The sequence below is a fragment of the Cygnus olor genome, chromosome 4 (genome assembly GCF_009769625.2).
Source record: "Cygnus olor isolate bCygOlo1 chromosome 4, bCygOlo1.pri.v2, whole genome shotgun sequence".
Classification (NCBI taxonomy): Eukaryota; Metazoa; Chordata; class Aves; order Anseriformes; family Anatidae; genus Cygnus; species Cygnus olor.
The window spans coordinates 51936325-51954651 of record NC_049172.1 but is presented as its reverse complement, the minus strand read 5'-3'; the positions used below and the strand labels follow the sequence as shown (position 1 = coordinate 51954651).

The following is an 18327-nucleotide window of genomic DNA, read 5'->3' as shown; positions in this document are numbered from 1 at the left end:
TTTTGTACCCAAATGTAAAGAATATTTGGATCTTTGGATCAACCTTAGTAAATTGAAGATTACTATTAAATTTACACCATTTCAGCAGCACCATTGAAGAAACTCAAATAACGTGCTTCATCACTGAATAAACATTTGCTAGGTATAACTCTTGCCTTCCTGGTGTCTTTGACCAGAAACCCTTGCTTTTCATGTATAATAATAACTCAAGGAGTTATTTCTCATGTATTTTGTGTCATAAGAAGTTCATGAAATTGCATGGAGGAAGGAAGAAAAAAAAAAGCCATGAATCACTGCCCTGGGATTTCAAGGCTCTGAAGCAATCCCGTGATGGTGGCCTGCCACAAGTGCTCGGAGGACACAGCTCTCGGCTTCTCTGCTTGTAGTCCCAGAAAGCAGGCAATTGCAAATTCCTTCCACCCATTGCTGCCAGGCCTGGCTTTAAGGACCCTGGCCACCAACGTGGGACTCCTTCACAGGCCAGGATCCCATATCAGGCCCAGGACCCCCAGCAAGGCCACAGCAAGGACAGACTTCAGCTCCCCAGAGCCCAGCCCTGGGCCCCAGGCCTACACCCCTGCTCAGCCCACCTAGCCAAAGACACTGAGAGGCCCCCACATATTTTTGGCAGCAGGGACCCACATCCAGCTCGCCCCTAGTATGTCACATCCCTCAGACTAAAAAACTAAAGCCTCTGAATAGACCCAAACATGTACTTGCACAGACCACACAGGCTTTATTTGTCACCTCCACAGCAAGAGGATTTAGGAATAAAGCACTGCCAGAGCTCAGCCACCAGGGATGTGATTAGACAGGCAGCATTTACCCTAATCTCTTCTACAGCAAGTGCCTTCTTCTTCCTGTAATTAAATGTGATCACAGATGCAGTTATTTAGGGGCATAATTTCACCAATTTAGACACCAAACTACTTCCATTGCAGGTGGAAAATACAAGTAATGAAAGGGTGCAAGTGAAAATGTGAGTGTTGTTATGACTGGAGGCCAGGCTGATGGCTAATGATTATATGAATATATATAATCTTGGCAGGTTATGGGAAAAAACAAAAATTCAATCAGTACTCAAAATGTCACATACTAAATAACCCATAAATTTCTGAAAAGTTTGTATCTTTTATCTTATGGAGTTACAGCATTATTCTAAAGCTTACAGATATTGTTAGCTTTTATTCTCAATTTTTGGAGGGGGGGATGATAGCTTAAGGATATACATTTTGTCTATCTTTGTCTATAACATTTAGAAATGCTATATTCATTTATTATATCCCCTGAGACAAACTGACAGCATGAAAAGATTTCATGTGAAAAAAGAAGATGGTCAGAAATTGATGTTTGAGTTATGGCAAAACTGAAACAGGTAGCAGCTATGTGTAGTTTATTAAGGAATTGCTAACATAGAAAATTAAACTCTACAGGTATTAGGAAAGTAAAAATTGCAAGCGGGATTACAAATTAGTGTTCATAGTTATATTCCTTTCACATTTTTTGTTATTGTTTTAATATGATAAGGCATATGCACATACACAGATACTGACAGTTCCTGCTCTCAAGAACTGGTTCTGAGAATGGATGCCACTGAAAAAGGAAGGTGGGGGGTTTAACGCCAAAAATTTGGATACAAGAGGACAGATCCAACCTTACTTAAACAACTATCCTATTCTATCTTGCATCATATATAGCTGAATTGTTTTGATATTTTTTCCTGAAGTCCAAGTAGCTTCAGTAATATTGATCACACTCTTACAAGATTGCATGCAGTTATTTTTAGAAGGATGAAATGAGTGATATTTTTATTCCTAAGCACTGGAAAGAGACAAAAATAGGTGAAAAGGCAAGAGTAACCATGCCTCCACTTTGTTTCAGATCAACTAAAAAGCCACAGTAGGCATTAACAACAGAAATAGTAACAGCTGTCTGCAAACAACAATACTGAGAGGTTACTGGCTATAAATGGGTGACTTAAGAAAAAGGGAAAGAAACTGTCTTTATTAAGAAAGACTAGCAGAAAATGTTGTTTAGCTTTAATGCGTAGACAATACAGTGGAAAAAGACAACCCTGATAAATTTTCCAGACTTACTTTATCTGCCTTCTAACACTTTTGTAGTTTGTTTTCATATTATTTAGTATTCGTGAATTCCAATGAGAACAAAAGAACCTTGGATTAAAGACCACAAGCATTACAGAATACTTCTACTTACACATAATAGATATTTATCATTACTCTGGAAGTTTTGCTGGTATGGTGGTTTTAGTGGAGATTTGATTAATAGGCAGGAAAAAAAAAACAAAAACATCTTGTTATAATAAACTGTTTTTAAGTTATGAAAACATATTGAAAAAAACTACATCATAGCTTTTTATTTATTTCTATAATGGGTATATATATGCAATTCTGGACCTCTTTAAGATCAGTCATCCTTAAAATATATTTCACTATATACAAATATTGGCACCACCCCTTTTTTATTATACTTATAAAGGGTCAAATAATGCATATACTTCACAGACTCTCCAAGTTACATTCATGCTCTAATTCAGCTATTATGGAACACAGTTAGGAAGGAATAAGTAGATTTCTCTTTGGCATTTTGATATTAGAAATACTGTGAATCTAAACTTTCAAAATCTTTAGCTGAGCTCATGTTTTTTCACTGAAACCAGATATATTTGGAAAACAAAACCAAACTTGCATGTCCTGTCAATAAGGCATAATAGTTTAAGTACATGGTCCAGTGCATACCACTACCAAACTTTCATCTTGATGTGACTTGTATCCAGCCTAGTCTGAGCAGGGTAAGAAAATTACATGCAAGCTTTAGATCCTCAGTTCTGGAGCAAGTGGTGGAATTGAGGCAATTAGCTGAACAGAAAGATGAAGGAAAAATGCAAAGCACAGGGGGAGGAGAGAAAAAGACAAATAGAAAAAAAGATGAGCAAGTCTGAGATGAGAAGCAAGTATGGAAATAAGCAGCAAACAGACAAAGGTGGAAAATGTTTAATAAACATCCTCTGGATATACTTACGTCAAACAGAAACTGAAAATCAGCCCTAGAGACTCTTACATCTCTCCAGGACAGGGGAGAATTAAAAAAAAATAAATTCTACTTTTACTAGGTGACATAGTATCCACTGAGCCCACTTATGGTTGTTTTTTCATATACAGGTTGTCATCATCAAGTAGGTAAATGAAATCAAGACAAGGAAAAGTGAACTGATCTTCCAAAAGAAAATTCTTCCTCTTAATAAGTTCATTTATTCTGGGAAATTGCTTATTTGTGCAAAAGGACAAGAATACCTTGTGTTTGAGCATTTAAAATCATACTGCGTATGTCCACTTTAATTCTTTTTGTACCTTAAACTGCGACCATCAGATAGGATAGACATGGGTATTTCATTAGTAATCTGAATAAAGAAAGGAGCTTGCTAACTCTGCTGGGGAAAAACCTTTGAATCATGAACAATGTTGCCAGATTATATACCTCTGAGTATCATTAACCATGTATGTATACATGATACACATACCTATGCATATAGACATGCTTGCATTAGAATTTAGACATGAATTTCTTCTTATTATTTAACAAATTTAAAAAGCTTCACAGATATCCAAGAGCTATACAAAATATTTACTGGTTAAAAGCCTCTGGAATGATAACATACTTTAATAACTTCCACAGAATACACTTACATAGTTATAAACCTTGAAAGAACCTATGAACATCCATGTTCAAAAATGTATATACACAACAATTTCACTATTATCCTAAGTTGCAGAAGTCTGTTTACAACAAAATGTGACAAGAGTCCCTGAGCACCAACTCCTCTCTCTCTGGGAGTGTTTGTTAATACCACTAAAGAGTAAATCCCAGTAAGGATGAAGAAGAAAAGATACAAAACACATCTGAAGGTTTTAACAAATAAATAAAATACACTGCCTGATTTCATTTCTGAATCACATCTTTGTGCTAATGCAAAGAGAACATCTCTATATATTATGTACAGTAAGACTGAATGCATGCTAAATAAAAAGCTGGAATATTTAATTTCATTAATAAAAAATAATGACGGTGTTGATTTCTCTTTAGTTTTTCATCCCTCTCTTTCTCCCCCAAAGGAAACATGCAGCATATCTACTTCTATGCATTAGTTACTCTTGCTGCATGTACTTGCACTTTGGATTGAGTTGTTTGTCTCCGGACTGTTATTCATAGTGTTGTAAAAGTGTTGTCGAATCCCCTTCAAAAGGAATTTCTATTACTTTTTTATTCTATAATCCATTATGGTTTTCCTTATTCACTAAGTGCATATCATTGAAACAGAAAAGAAGTCAGGCACAGTGTACACAAGCACTACAAAGTAAACCTGACAAGCACACATAGCTCAGAGGCAGCAGAAGCCGCCTGGAGGCGGAGGCAATCCCCCGAGGCAGTGGCTCCTGTCTCTGCGCCTCCTTTGCTCAAAGCCCCTGCAACAGAGTTCAGGAATATGAGAACAATGAGAAAGGGAACAACTGAATTTTGACCAGGAGAAATGGCGATGAATGAATCACTGAGAGCAGTCCTCCCACTGTTTATGGCCTGGCTGGCACCCATAGGGTAAAGAATGGGTAAATACGTTGCTCCCAACCTTGGAAAGACAAGATAGAAGTCATACCATAAATATGAAATAATACTTGCTTAAACATTTTTAAACCATTGTATTCATCTTTTCACTAAAAACGGGAAACATTCATTGACACCACTGTGATATTTACATGTGTGGTGAAGTCCTGAAAATATTTAGAGATGTGTTTACATAAGTGGAGTGGCACCTTGCAGCTAGATGCACCCTTTCATTTAAACGTCTTCTGAAACTAAACTATCAAAACGTAACAAAGTTTTGTTACCACATTGTGATAAAACGCAACCAAAATTGAATGGTTGCATTCAATTCTTTTACAAGTGCCATGAAAATTATAAATCATCACTGCTTGCCTCCTGCCAGGATTTTGTGTACTAGAAACAATTATGACACTAAATAATTACTCATGTAATTTGAATTTCACTTTGATGTAAAAGACTAGTGCAAGACTATTTGGTGCTTCAGTCCCAGTGAAGGTCTATCTCGCAGCTGTGAATGGGGCTTGAGTGTGAGTTTCACACACTATTTGTATGATTAATCCCATTTAGGTTAAAAAAATTTAAAAAACACTGAACAATCCTTAATGTGTATGAGGCAAAAGCTAAATATACAAAGGTCATTACTGATTTAAAAATAAAAAAATAGAAGTAATGCAAAATATTTAAAGAGACGTACTTAAGCTCTACTGAGAATGATAATTTCATTTCAGACCTAGCACTTTCTTCTCCTAACATTTAGTTAATATATGAACTTTAATTAGAATATAAATTACCTCTTCTCAAAAAGAACATGCAGTTTTATCAAGCTAGAGTGAACAACCTCCCCAGGAAATCCATCATGAAGCATTTGATTTGCTAAAGAAAAATGAAGTTTTCCCAGGTAATTTTTTTACAGGATTTTCCATTGGACTTGTGGCTCAATTTAAGAGCCATCATTTGAGAGTGCCATTACTATTCCTGCCACTTTAAGTAAGAAAAGTCTAGCGATGAGAAATGAAATAGGCATCCTCAGATACAAAAATATCAGTATCTGCTTGCCAAGTTAAGATGTTATCTGGTATAGTGACTCCAGCTTTCCTCAACAATTATATCAAGCCAAACAACCTCCAACCAAATAATCAGCCTGTACTGTAGAAAAACCCTGTAAATATGACCTTGGTCAACTCAACTCTGTAATAGACTTCTTACATGACTCTGGCAGTAGAGTAATCCAAAAGTAGAGATAGAAAATGAGAGGGAAGACCAGAGCAGGGCCATGCTATTCACTTCTGCAGAGACACCCAGGATGTGCCTAGCTGCTGAGAGAACAGAGCAATGCTGGCTGGGGGCTGTACCAGGCACCACGCTGGTCCTGGTCACCCCACAGGAGTGAAACGGATGCATACCACCTTCCATACTTTCCTTCTTTGTCCTAGATACCTGCCTCAGCAAAGACCTCACCCTTAAGCTGATAACACACCAAAATGTGACTGATTATTTCTGGATGGTTTGTTCAGATCATGCTGATGTTCAGCTGGGCCACAAAGAGTGCCCTTCTTAGGCTTAGGTTAGTGGAAACCACTTCAGTCTTTCCTCACGCCCGTAGCATTTTATCTTTGGGAGCTGGCTGACAGGCTTTTCATTTCTGGGGAAATATGTTTAAACGCAGAACTGTGGCAGAAAGAGGATAACGTGAGTATTGTTGAGCTCTCTCTTTGTGCAGCGCTCAGTGAATTTTTGCACACCACACAAATTCTCATCACAGCATAATGAATTCCGTATTTGCTGCAAAGGAGAAAAGCAGCAGTGAAATTACCAGCCATATCACACTGTGAAAGCAAATACGTTTCAAAATATATTTTATTAGCAGTAATGTTTTAATTTTAAATCATGATGTTGGAACAGTATACTATGAAAAACTTTTGTACACAAATTCTGTGCTTGAACAGTAGGTAACTAGAAATTCATGTTGACAATAAAGAAAAAAATAAGATATGATTTGCTCATTCCACTGTCAAAATGTAAACATTTCCCTGCAACCACTGTCATAAATCCTTGAAAATGCATGAAGTGATCTGACACCAAGAAGCAGTTTTCCTGCAAAATATTAGAGAACCAGCAAAGTCAGCTTCTCCAACATTGTAACTTCATTCCCAACCAATGCATAAGAAGTATAAGTCTGGAATAGTTATCAAAACTAGTGTATTTCCATTTCCAAATACCAGAAATAATAGCTGCTTGTATCAAGGAATCTGTTACTCATCTAGTAGTGATCCTAGTATATAATACCAGGACAGATGTTTCCTCTGACAATCCCCAATTTTACTTTTAAAATACTGTGCAACAGTCCCAATCCTCAGCTCCAAACATTAAAGCGGTTATACAGTACTTAAAAATTTAACTTTATTTTAGTAAGAGCAGAATGTAGATATAATGATTAAAGCTCAATCACAAATCATTGTATTGAGTCTTGCATACTTCTATTTGAATTTAAGAAAATCAAAAGGTTCCCGGTATCATTTTTAGTGCAGTGTCTTTACGCACTAGCTGTAGAGAAACTCTGGTTTTCATTATTTATTGAAAACCAGAATTTGTTCCAATTCCTTTTTAATTTCATATCTTAAAAAAATCAGTCCCTGAAATTGAGTCTGTAGATTGAAATGATGACTGAAATTAGAATATCAATTTCAGTAGTCTGGATTATTTCACTATGTCAAATGGTGGCATAAGGAAAATATTCTCATAATAGTAATTTATGACTGTATGCTTTGATTCATCCTTTTAAGTTCAGGGGCATACATTTTGGAAGATGACAAGATAAAGCATACTATTATTTATATATTTTTAAACAATATTAGAGTTAACTGGACTAATAAGCAGAATATCCTGAAGTTGTATGTCAATTCTCCGAAGTCACAGGACAACTTACAAAGTCACTAAGTTCTAAAAAGCATCATGCAATAGTCCTACCAGGACCAACATTCCTAGATTCTGATACTGTCAGAAATCTAAAGCTTTCCTACATCACACTTGTGATGCAGGGAGACGTGATGAATTAAATACACCAACAATTTCCACTCAAATCTTTGAGACACTGATTCAGGCTCAGAAAAAATAGCCCACCTTCACGTTCCACAGAGAAGCAATATCCTTATTTTACTTTTGGTTTAGTCTCCTTTCTTTTCCAAGCCTAGCAAGTTCCAGGTATTCATTCCATACATAAAAAGGGAGGTTAAAAAAAGTATCAAAGACACACTCCATGTAGCAAAAACACTACCAAATAGTGATGGATGAAGAGCAGCTTGGCATTGCCACAGAAACCACCCACAAGATGGATCTCCTGACACTGCTCCCTCAGAGCAGTTTAGGGTTACCTGCCAACACACCGCCCCCTAGCTATCCCAGTCGGATGTTGAACTCGATTTGGCATTTACAGAACAATTAACATCTCAAACTATTTTACCTATGTTTTTTCTCCATGTTTCAATCATCACCTCCTGTTTTCTTCTCCTCTGTATTACAAAGATATAAACAATGAGGTGGTGGTGTGGTATTTTGTTTACTTGTTTGTTTTTGAGGTGGGAGTGGTTTTCTTTTTCTTTTTTTTCATTGTTTCCAACAGATTATTCCACTACTGATTATGAAATTATTAACACTTGTTTACAAAAATTTCCAGATACACCAGTGTAATCTCTGCATACTATGACCGAGCGGAAAATAAGTGCCATAAATTCATGCAAACATCACCTGTTATGAATAAAAATAAAAGACACGGAAACAAAACGTCACGTGAAACAGGGACATTGAAACAGAATACGACAGTTTTTTCATGAAATATTACTGTCTTCTTCTTACAGTATGCATGTCAATTCAGAGTGGATAGCTTCCAGTTGAGCATGACGCTCTCAACACCCATAAGTCAGATTGTGTAGCAGATGTTAAATGTAAAATCCATTAAGACCAATTAGATTCTACAGAAGAAAAAAATATAGTAATAGCGTGCACAGGCAATTCTACATTACACAATAGCACCAAGAGATACAGTGAACCACAAAAGAAAGGCAAAAGCTTAAAAATGTAAATTACACAAAATCGTTACAAAGAGACCTGCTAACAGGGTTTGCTAAGTTGTCTGCAGCCATGTGAAGTATGGTCTCCTTGCTTCTGGTCTCCCATCTCCATCGAGATGGAACTTCTGTGAGGGCTATCTCCTATGCACACCAACAGGTAATTAACTAAAACAGTGGTCCACGTGATGGCCTGAAACTAACGCAGCAAAAGAGCTTGAGCCTCTTTCCCAAACTGCAGATGCGTTTCATACTGTGTTAACAGAACCAAATCACTCTCCCATGGGTTAAGGTCTGTAAGCTTCAATAGCCCTAGTTAGTCTTCAGGCTCTGAGCAAGTATAGCTCAGAGCTGAGCTACTGGGGAGAAAAAAAAGGAAAAGTGATGCACTCTAGTAGAGCCCTTTCAATACCACATTAAAAGCTACCAATTTTATAGGCCATTAGGAGACAGAGTTTGTAATAGATACATGGAACAGATCTGTTGAGCACTTTCCAGAACTGAGCCATCAATATGTAGTAATTGTGGAGACAAATGAAGCAGTCACTGCATAGGTGATAGCTTGCACACCACTGGAGGCAAGTAAATCTTTTCTCTTTTTTTTTTTTTTAAAAAAAAAAAAGAAGAATTATGCACACTAAGGAAGCCTGTCTCTCTATGCGTCAGGACATGTTGCCAAAGTCTAAAGCATCATCTCAAACAATCCCTGGTTCTTGAGTCAGAATTGAATCAAATAATCCATCCATGGATACTATGCAATCTAAAAACTAACTAAATTATGTTTAGTACCCAAAGTGAATTTCATCTGTCACAACATTTCAGAAAGTGGAAATTATTTTCTTAAAAAGTGAGATGGTCTTTTCAATTCAAAATACAGAAGATAGAGATACACTAGAAACAGACCTGAAATCCATTTCCCAAAGCAGAGATTAAAGGCCACCTTTGGCCTTCAAATGTTCCTTAGTAGCTCGGGAAGAAACTCATTCAGCTTGTCCTGATCTAAGGCAATGGCTAGAATGTGTATATCCTCATGTATTTTTCCACACTTTCAGAATTGTCCACAAGTCCTCGGGAGAAACAGTTGGAGAGAAAACTGTGTGGCTGCTATAGAATTACAAACCAATAACTAATATAGCTGCTGGTCACAGGTGTTCATGATGTGTACAAAGCTGTGTTTATGTAAGTGAATAAACAAATACGGTCCTGGCAAACGGTCTTGGAGAGACCACAGTCAGTAACCTTGACCAGTCTTCTCCCCCCGGTATACAGCAGCAGGGCAGGCTTTCAAGGTTTGCTGTGCCTTCAATGGATTCTTATGCAGGAGTCAGAAACTACAGAAAGCACCCAATCCATCCAGAGCCCTCCATTATAAAGCATTGTTTTATCAGAGACTCCATCAACTAGACATTTAGTCAGTTAAAAAGAAAAATAATCCCTAAGGCATTACTTCAGACATTATGCTCTGCCTGCTTCTCTTCCCATTTGGATGTTGTTTTTCTTTTTTGTTTGTTTGTTTATTTTTTAAGTTATCTCAACATTGCTACATTTTGGAAGAGTCTATCACATAATCATACAGAAATTTATAAAGTTACATTAAGCAAAGGTTGTCAAACTAGGCTACAAAAATTAAAATGTGTTCCCCTTCTTTTAAGCCTACTTTAGCTCAGCCATTGTTTGCACCCAGGATTAGAGAAAAATAATAACATTAGGCAAAAACTGAAGTTTTCATTTACCAAATTAAGTAATTAACTACCTGTTTTACTTGTTATAACACGGTAAGCTGGAAGCCAAAAAAGAAATCGTGGTGTACAACATCCAATTCATCCCTGGCATGATTCCACATAAATCAGTGGCATTACACCGGGGATTAATTTGGAATGCTGATCTGAATTAGAGCACTGTTCTGTACAGCAACCTCATCATAACACATGCAAAAGAATCCAAAACATTGTAAGCATCACAAATGCACACAAACAATTAGGCACATAAAAAATCTATGTCTGAGCAAACAGAACAGGCTATTTCATAGTCTTGATAACAACAGTAAGGAATTTCTACTATTTTGAAAATTAGTACATCCCTTTTTTTCAGAAAGAAAAATTAATTAACACATATTTTACATGATTAAGTCCACCCAGAAGAAAGTAAAGCTCCTCCAACAACTCAGTTTTCACATCTCCTAATCAGACATGATCAGCTTGATGGGTTACATAATGAATCTTCAAAAGCTGTTTTAACATAGTTTTGAAGACTGAAGAACTGAAGTTTGTTCACCAAAGGGTGGTCACCACCTATATAACATAGAGCAACGTGAACTATTGAATGACCTTCTCCTCCCAATAGAAAGCCATTCACATCTCCCTCCTCTATTAAATCCTGTGCACAGGTCCGGTTTTGCACACAGAACAGGTTGCTTCTGTTTAGCCCCACTCCTGGTGGGGTTTGGGGTTGTGTATCCCACCCAGGGGCAGATGGATGCTCAACAAAAGCGCTCCTCCTGCCCTCAGGCAGCAGGAGACCACACAAAGGTAGAAGGAACAAGGCAGGGGATGGAGAACAGCAGGGCTCCCTTCCCAAACACACCAGTAAGGTTTAAGGCTAACCTCTGCCTTTCAGAGACAGATCTCTGCCAAGGGCTGGTGTTTTCCATCCAGCTGCTGTTTCAGCAGTCCAAATCCCTGCCCTACAGAGGGCTGAGTACTTTGCAAGACAGAAACCCTGCATTCTCCATCGCTTGATTCCCCTATTTGCGAGTGACCCGCAACCTTTAAGGCTACGCAGAGCCGACAAGCAGAGTTACTTAAGAGCTGTGTACACACCACGGAGTTTTTGTGTATACATTTGGGTTTTTTCCTCCCTTGGAGCCAGGCTCCTTCTTGCTCCCCTGGGACATGGCTCTGCCGTTGCTGCCCTCACCAGGAGCGCGCCCGCTGCCAGCAGAGTGCTTACTCCGCAGCTAACAAGAGCTGAAGGCAATGTAGTAATGAAATATTAAAAACCCTTCCTCTCTCCCTGCTCCAGCAGCGCAGTCCCCGCACCATGGAGCAGCGCAGCCAGCACTGGGACCTGCCACGATGTCCTGCGGGGAGACCCCGACACTGGGCAGGGGGGCTGCTCCTTCCCAGGGCACATTCGCCTCCAAAAGGTGCGAACAGCCCCGATTTCTCCAACTGTGTCGGGGGGGGGGGGGGGGGGGGGGAACCGCTCCCATCTGGACTCCGGAGACATCAGGCAGCCCCGGGCTCTCCCCCTAGACAAAGTACTGTGGGGGTGACAATGCTTAAAGAGGGGTTGCAGCCCCATTTTTCCCCCAGCTACACGTTGCTGCGGGACAGCATGGCGTTTTTAGAGTATTTTTTAGGGGGTGGGGGGGCAGCAAGGTGCTTTTGTTTTTTATTCAGGGGAGTGGGGACGCAGATTTAAGCGGACGCCGGACGCCGCCGCGCACCCCCCCGGGGGCAGCACTTACTGAAGAAGATGTACTCGGTGTAGCTGCTCCAGATCTTGTCGTCCCTGTACTGGTTGATGAAGGCGGCGGTGCCGGTGGAGTTGCAAGCCACCATATGGAAGCCCGCCTCGGAGAGCCGGTCGAAGGCTTGCTCCAGGTAGGTGAACTTGAGGTAGAAGCGGGAGGTATACTTCTCGGGGGGGCGGTCGGGGTCCCGGCTCTCGTTGAGGGTCTCGCCGAAGACCTCCTTGGCCAGGGCGATCCTGCCGCACACCATGATGCGGGCGACGCGGCGGAACTTGGCGTCCGCCTGGTTGTCCCGCACCGTGGTGTAGGAGCCGCGGTAGCCCACGGTGAGGAAGCCCGAGCGCTTGTCCAGCGCCGCCCGCTGCAGCCGGTCGCTGCTGCCCTGTGAGTTGCTGTCCTCCAGGTCGCTCTGGCAGCCCTCGTCGTTGAGCGAGCTCTGCTTGGTGACCTTGGGCGACAGCAGCTTCACCAGGTCGCCCAGCTGGAAGTACTCGGCCTCCCGCAAGAGCCGCTCCTTCTCGGGGAAGTGCTCGGGCAGCGCCAGCTGCTTGTCCCGCAGGTAATCCAGCACGTACCTGAAGAGGAAGCCGTCGCGGTCGATGAAGAAGCGCGCCCGGCTGTCCCTGGGCAGCTGGCGGGCCGCCGCCGGGCCGCCCCGGCAGGGCGAGAACATGGTGGCCAGCGTGCTGTCCGGGACGCTGAGCAGCGTGGAGTGCCTCGTCACGTACACCTGGCCCCCCACGTTCAGCTCCACCACCTCGGGGAACGGCGAGCCCGACGGCCCCGACACCATGTCGCTGATGGGCAGGATGCTGCCGCCCGCCTCCTTCAAAGCCATGGCTGCGAGCGGGCGGGCAGGCGGCCGCGAAGGAGGGTCTCCCTCCTAAAAAAGGCGACCTCCCTCCCTCCCTCCCTCCCTCCACCCACCCCACCCCTCCTCCTTCCCCGCCGCGCCCGGAAGCGCCTAGACGGAGCCGCCGCTCTCCGGCTCCGCCGCGGGGCGCGGCGCCGGCCCTCACCTGCCCCGCGGCGCCCCCTCACTGCCCCGCCGCCGGGACGGCCCTGCCCGGCCCTCCCCTGCCCGGCCCAGCACGGCCCGGCCCGGCCCCGCCTCGCCCCGCCCGGCCCCGCCCGGCGGCAGGGGGTCCGCAGCAGCCGTGGTCCCGCGGCCGAGCAGCCCCCGGAGCCGGCTGGCACTTGGCGAAGCGCTGCCGCGCTGCCAAGCACAGCCCAGGGGAGAGCCAAGCCCCTAGCTCGGCTCCTCCCCTTCGCCTCGGCTGCTGGGTGGCTTTTTTGGTTCGCTTCGGATTATTTTTATTTATTTATTTGTTACCCCCGCTTAAAAACCTCTCAGGCTCCCCCCCTTGTCTCCCTTACGCTGCCGCGCCGCTCGGCGCTTGCAGAGTTTCACAGCCAGGATGACGGTGGTCCGTCCAAAAGTAGCATCCAGCAGGGTGCATATGACAACATATTTCACCGTATAATCAGCACGCCTTCACCGCGAGGGATGGGGAGGAATTTAATTGAGGGCATCAAAGAAACGGGTGTTCAGCCGTGCCGGTGGTATGGCTCTGACAGGCCGCGTTGGGACGCAAACGCTGCATGCATCGCCGGGATCCTGATTTTCAGAGCGCTGTGGCAGAAGCTCAACGCGATCTCTCACTTCACAACGGAATTGGGATGATTCAGAACAGAAAAGAAAGTCAGCTGCCACCGGGATCCAGATGCCAAACACAGATTTTGTCTTGGAACACATCACCATCTGGATTGTTGGCTGTGTAACAACTAAATTTGTACTCTATTTAAAGAGTAGATTTTTTTAATTTTTATTTATTTGTTCTTAGCCGGAGCCACAGCTCACCTGCATCCAGATTTCTGATGCATGTACTTTCAGTCTGTGCTGCTGGAACGTACTAGAGTGCAGACTTGTGCCCATGTATTGGAAGAAAGACGTGCAATTGCTCTTGCCAGTAGAAACTGAGGCCTAAAACTGACAGGATTTCTCAGACTCCTAGTGCCAGATCTAAGTGTGACTCCCTTCTGCTGGGTACTTCATGGCAACACTTTGATTTTTTATGATTCCTTACAAGTTAAGTATTCAAGCCTTGATTATGCCATATAGACACAGTAGCCCAGCACATTCATAAGTTAAATAACGGTCACACTTTAGTCTTCAGAAGACATCCATTCACAGGTAGATTCTGTTGCAGTCTGTTACCTCCTCACTAGAAGGTGCTGGTGAAGAAAAGGAAGTTTCCTTCAGCAGTCACCAGAAGCTCAGTCATGTTCCTCAACCTATTTAGAAAGGACTTCTTTAAATGCACTAGCACAGATATTTCTACAGCACTTCATCCCACCTGTCTTAGGTACCTCTTTCGAGGTGGAATGAGTCAGTCTATGGTGCTACCATCTCCCTCCATTTGCTGTCGACAAACCTTACATATAATGTTTAGAGAGCACTCCTAAGTTTCACATGGCTAATGTTAGGGGAGGTGCATCCCACCTATCCGTTGGGTGGGGAATGTTGGAAAGACTGAGAGAAGATTTCTAGAAAACAAGGTTATGTTATGCTTCAAACTTAAAAATTACTTGGGTCTGAAAGGGCTTGTTATAAAGAATAAATGTACAGAAAAGATACCATTAGTGCCTCTTCTTGACCACATGCTGAAACTGATGAATAGTTTTGAAAACAGGGATGACTGTAAGAAATTAAGCCACATTCTCTCTCTTTGGTTATTTGTTTGAAATGCTCTTGAAGGTCAGAAAAAATATTCAAACTGCTAGACAAGAAGAAAGCAGGGCATCATTGTTTATTGACCATTTTGTCACATATTTCTTTAGGTGCAAATCCTTAAGGTATGAGAGAAGACAGTTTCCTCGTCTTATTCTTGCCTTCAGGGTTTCTCTTTGAGAATTCAGTTGAAACATTTCTGCTAATTTCTAAGAGGACAGATTCCATACCTGCCCTCTTCTGTGTAGTATGGAATAATAATTTATCCATGTCTAAGACAACTTGTGCCAGAGCACTGTATGGCTGTGATGTTGCAGCATCACACCAATGAATGGCACTGAGCTGCTACCATACCTAGTGCAGTGCCACTAGCAAGGAAACAATTGCTTGTCTTTCTCATCCAGAAACACATGGCTACAGTAGAACTGTGTTAAACTTTCTCTCTACTGAGTTGTGTTTGTAAGGACGTAATCTAAGGATATGCAACTTGACAAATGTTAGAGTGAGATCATTTACCACGTAGGATTGCCCAAGTTTAGCAGGTTGCATAGGAGTCATGCATAAAACAAATGTTAACATATTACTCGGGGAAAGTAGAAATTTCTTCTCGAGATTCTCGGGGCGGGGGGGGGGGGGGAAGGAAAAATGAGTCCTTCATTCTTCCAGGCTGAACAGCCAGTGTCTGAAGCACGGGAAAAATGACCATACTGAATGTTTGCAGTCGCTTCTGCATTAAGCTCCTGTATGCTTCCAATTGTTTGGTCAGCTTATGGTTTCCTCTGTGAATAAGTACATTCTATGCCCAACAATGCGTATGTCTGGGTCAATGACCAAACCTCATATAAATTTCAGAGGTAATTTTACATGAGAATGGGGCAGAGAGAACATATTTGTGCTATATAGGATAAGAAGCCTCTTCTTGCTTACATATGTCCCAACAATGTCCTGCAGTGCCATGTGGGTGAAGCCTGAGGCCAGTTCAACAGAAAAAAGTAAATGTGCAAGTACATAAGTAAATTTCCTTATGCTTCAAATGGGTGGTGGTGTTTGATTCCTAAAGCAGAGGGGGAAGAAAAGATGCAGGTGAAATCAGGAAAGTGATTTCGGGGAGCATTTTAAGATAGGGCAGAAGACCTCATGTAGGCAATAATTTCTGTCTGAGATTCGCCAGCCCTGGCCTTAGGTAGGCACACTGGTGCAAGCAACAGACAGCAACAATAGCCCCTGGGAAAGCAGTCAGCCTGGACAGACACAGGCAGACCATATTCCTCAGTGAAAAAGCTTCCTTTTACCATAGTCCTTCCTGCCGTGGAGTCACTCCAGGTGCTGGCCTGATCAGGCTACATGATAAATCCAGACTTCTCTGCGACGATCATGCTGAGAGGGGAAGGTAGCAGAAAGGAGGGGCAGGGAGATCATCCAGACTGTATCATCCAGATCAACTGGGTCATCCTTATGAGAAATTCATATAGATACAAGCACGCGTTTACTGCTGCTCGGACTGCTCAGTTCTGAAATGGAAATCAGGATATTAGGGACTAATACATTTACTTGGCTTATTGCTCTGTCAGTTTTTGAACTGATAAAGGTTTACACCTGTAAATTTTTTACACCTGTAAAAGGTAAGTTATTTACATTTTAGAAATGTTTCTGTAATCTCTGTTATGAAAATATATTTGGTTAAAAACTGATAAATAAAATATTTAAGGTTTCTGAGAAGAGTGCTGAAGGTGACAGTTACCTTCACAAGTGACTTGTCCCCAGACAACAGTTAAGATTAGAACATATGTTTTAAAGATACATTTCAACATTTTTTAAAAATAAAATTAAAAAAATAAAAGTTCGCTATTACTATCCATGATGGTTTCTGCTGTTAGTCTTATTTTTACACAGTTGAATAATACAAAATGAAAGATTCATAACCACTTTTCAAATTAAATTGCAAAATACATCATATTCCCCTAGTGAAAATGAACAACAAAGTAGAGGATAACATGTAGGAGAAGAACAAACAATGAAATTGGCTGCTTAATCAGAGGTTCTTAGAGAGAAAATTATGAAAACTCTGCAATCGCGGTAAGTGAATAAATTAAGTGAACTTTTTTTAGCAAGATCTTCTTGCTAAATCTTCTGGCAGATTTCCAGTGAAGTCAAAGGGAATTGTTTCTCTGTCCGGAATTGCAGGATCAGGCAGGAAGAGCATCAACCAGAAAAAGTTCCAGATTATTACAATGAGAGGGTCTATAATAATTACAGAAATCACCTGATAAGCATTTAGGAAGATTATGATGTCTTTCAAAAACTCATCAGCCCCCCAAAAATGACATTAAAATTGTAGACAAGTGTGTGACAAACTGCCAGCAGAATTGTATTTCTCACTCAGTAAGCCCTAAAAGAATTGGCTGCTTTCATGGTTCTCTCCTCTTTTTGTTATAATTTCTGTCATTTTTCTGGTTATTAATATTTTTGTATTAAGATGTACATCTTTCTTGTTCTGTGTTGACAAAAATGCAACATTTCAACGAAATGGTTGTTGTTTTGTTGTTGTTATTGTTGTTGTTTTCCTAAATACTGTAAGCTTGTCAGGTTTCCATCCATCTAACAGTGGTCAATTCAGTATATGGATTGTATTTGCTTCTTCTTGGGTCTTCTCCTTACTATATTTTCCTTCTAGTCCTGAATCCACCTTTTATAATCTTAGAAGTATTTCTATGTAATGTTTCATTATTCCAAAATGATTAGAGCTCTGTCATACAAAAATTTAGAAATAATTTTATTCATGTGATTAATTCTCAGAGTTAAGCAGAAGCACACATGTAAACTTAGTACTGTGAGAATTTGTACATTCAGGACCTAAACAGCATTGCAAGTGTACACAACATTTCATACATTTAAATGAGTATTATAGATTATTTAGTTGTACCGCTGGGACTGAAATCAGGAGAAACTAATCTGCACACTTGATTCTGAGAATGTGGGAACTTTCTTCTTTACAGTCTGTAGTAATTGATTGCTCTAATGTAAGATGCATTTTGAAATGTACCTGCTGGTTATTAATGTTTCAGAGATTATACATTCTCAGGAAAAATAAAAAAAAAGATTTGGTGAGAAGTTTTTTTTTTTCAGTCAGGTTAATCAAGAAGAATTTAGCAAGTTTTGCTTCTCAAGGGCTGGAAGTTTTAGTCACTAAGAGCCTGTTTTATTAAAGTATTTACAAATATTACCAGTGTTAAATCAGCTCCATTGTACTGTGGCTGAAGTGAGTTGTTTGAATTATTCATTGCAACAACTGGACAAGCTTTACGTGATGAGTTCTTGGGGTCCAAAGTCATCTATGGAAGTTAAAATAAGCTGGGTCTTTCATACTGTAGCTGTTTGAAATGTTCCCTATACTATGTTACAGTATGAGAGAACACACACACAAAAAGAATAACCCC

General features: G+C 41.1%; 1 protein-coding gene across 2 annotated transcripts in view; it reads right to left on the bottom strand.

Moving 5' to 3' along the window:
• Nucleotides 1-13074, bottom strand: part of KCTD8 (potassium channel tetramerization domain containing 8) — an 88554-nt gene extending 75480 nt beyond the window's left edge. For both annotated transcript variants that reach the window (XM_040556177.1, XM_040556178.1), the window contains exon 1: nucleotides 12154-13074. In XM_040556177.1, the coding sequence (XP_040412111.1) occupies nucleotides 12154-12997 (844 nt within the window). In that variant the 5' untranslated portion in view covers nucleotides 12998-13074. The remainder of the gene's footprint in view (nucleotides 1-12153) is intronic.
• Nucleotides 13075-18327: the final 5253 nt, after the last annotated feature.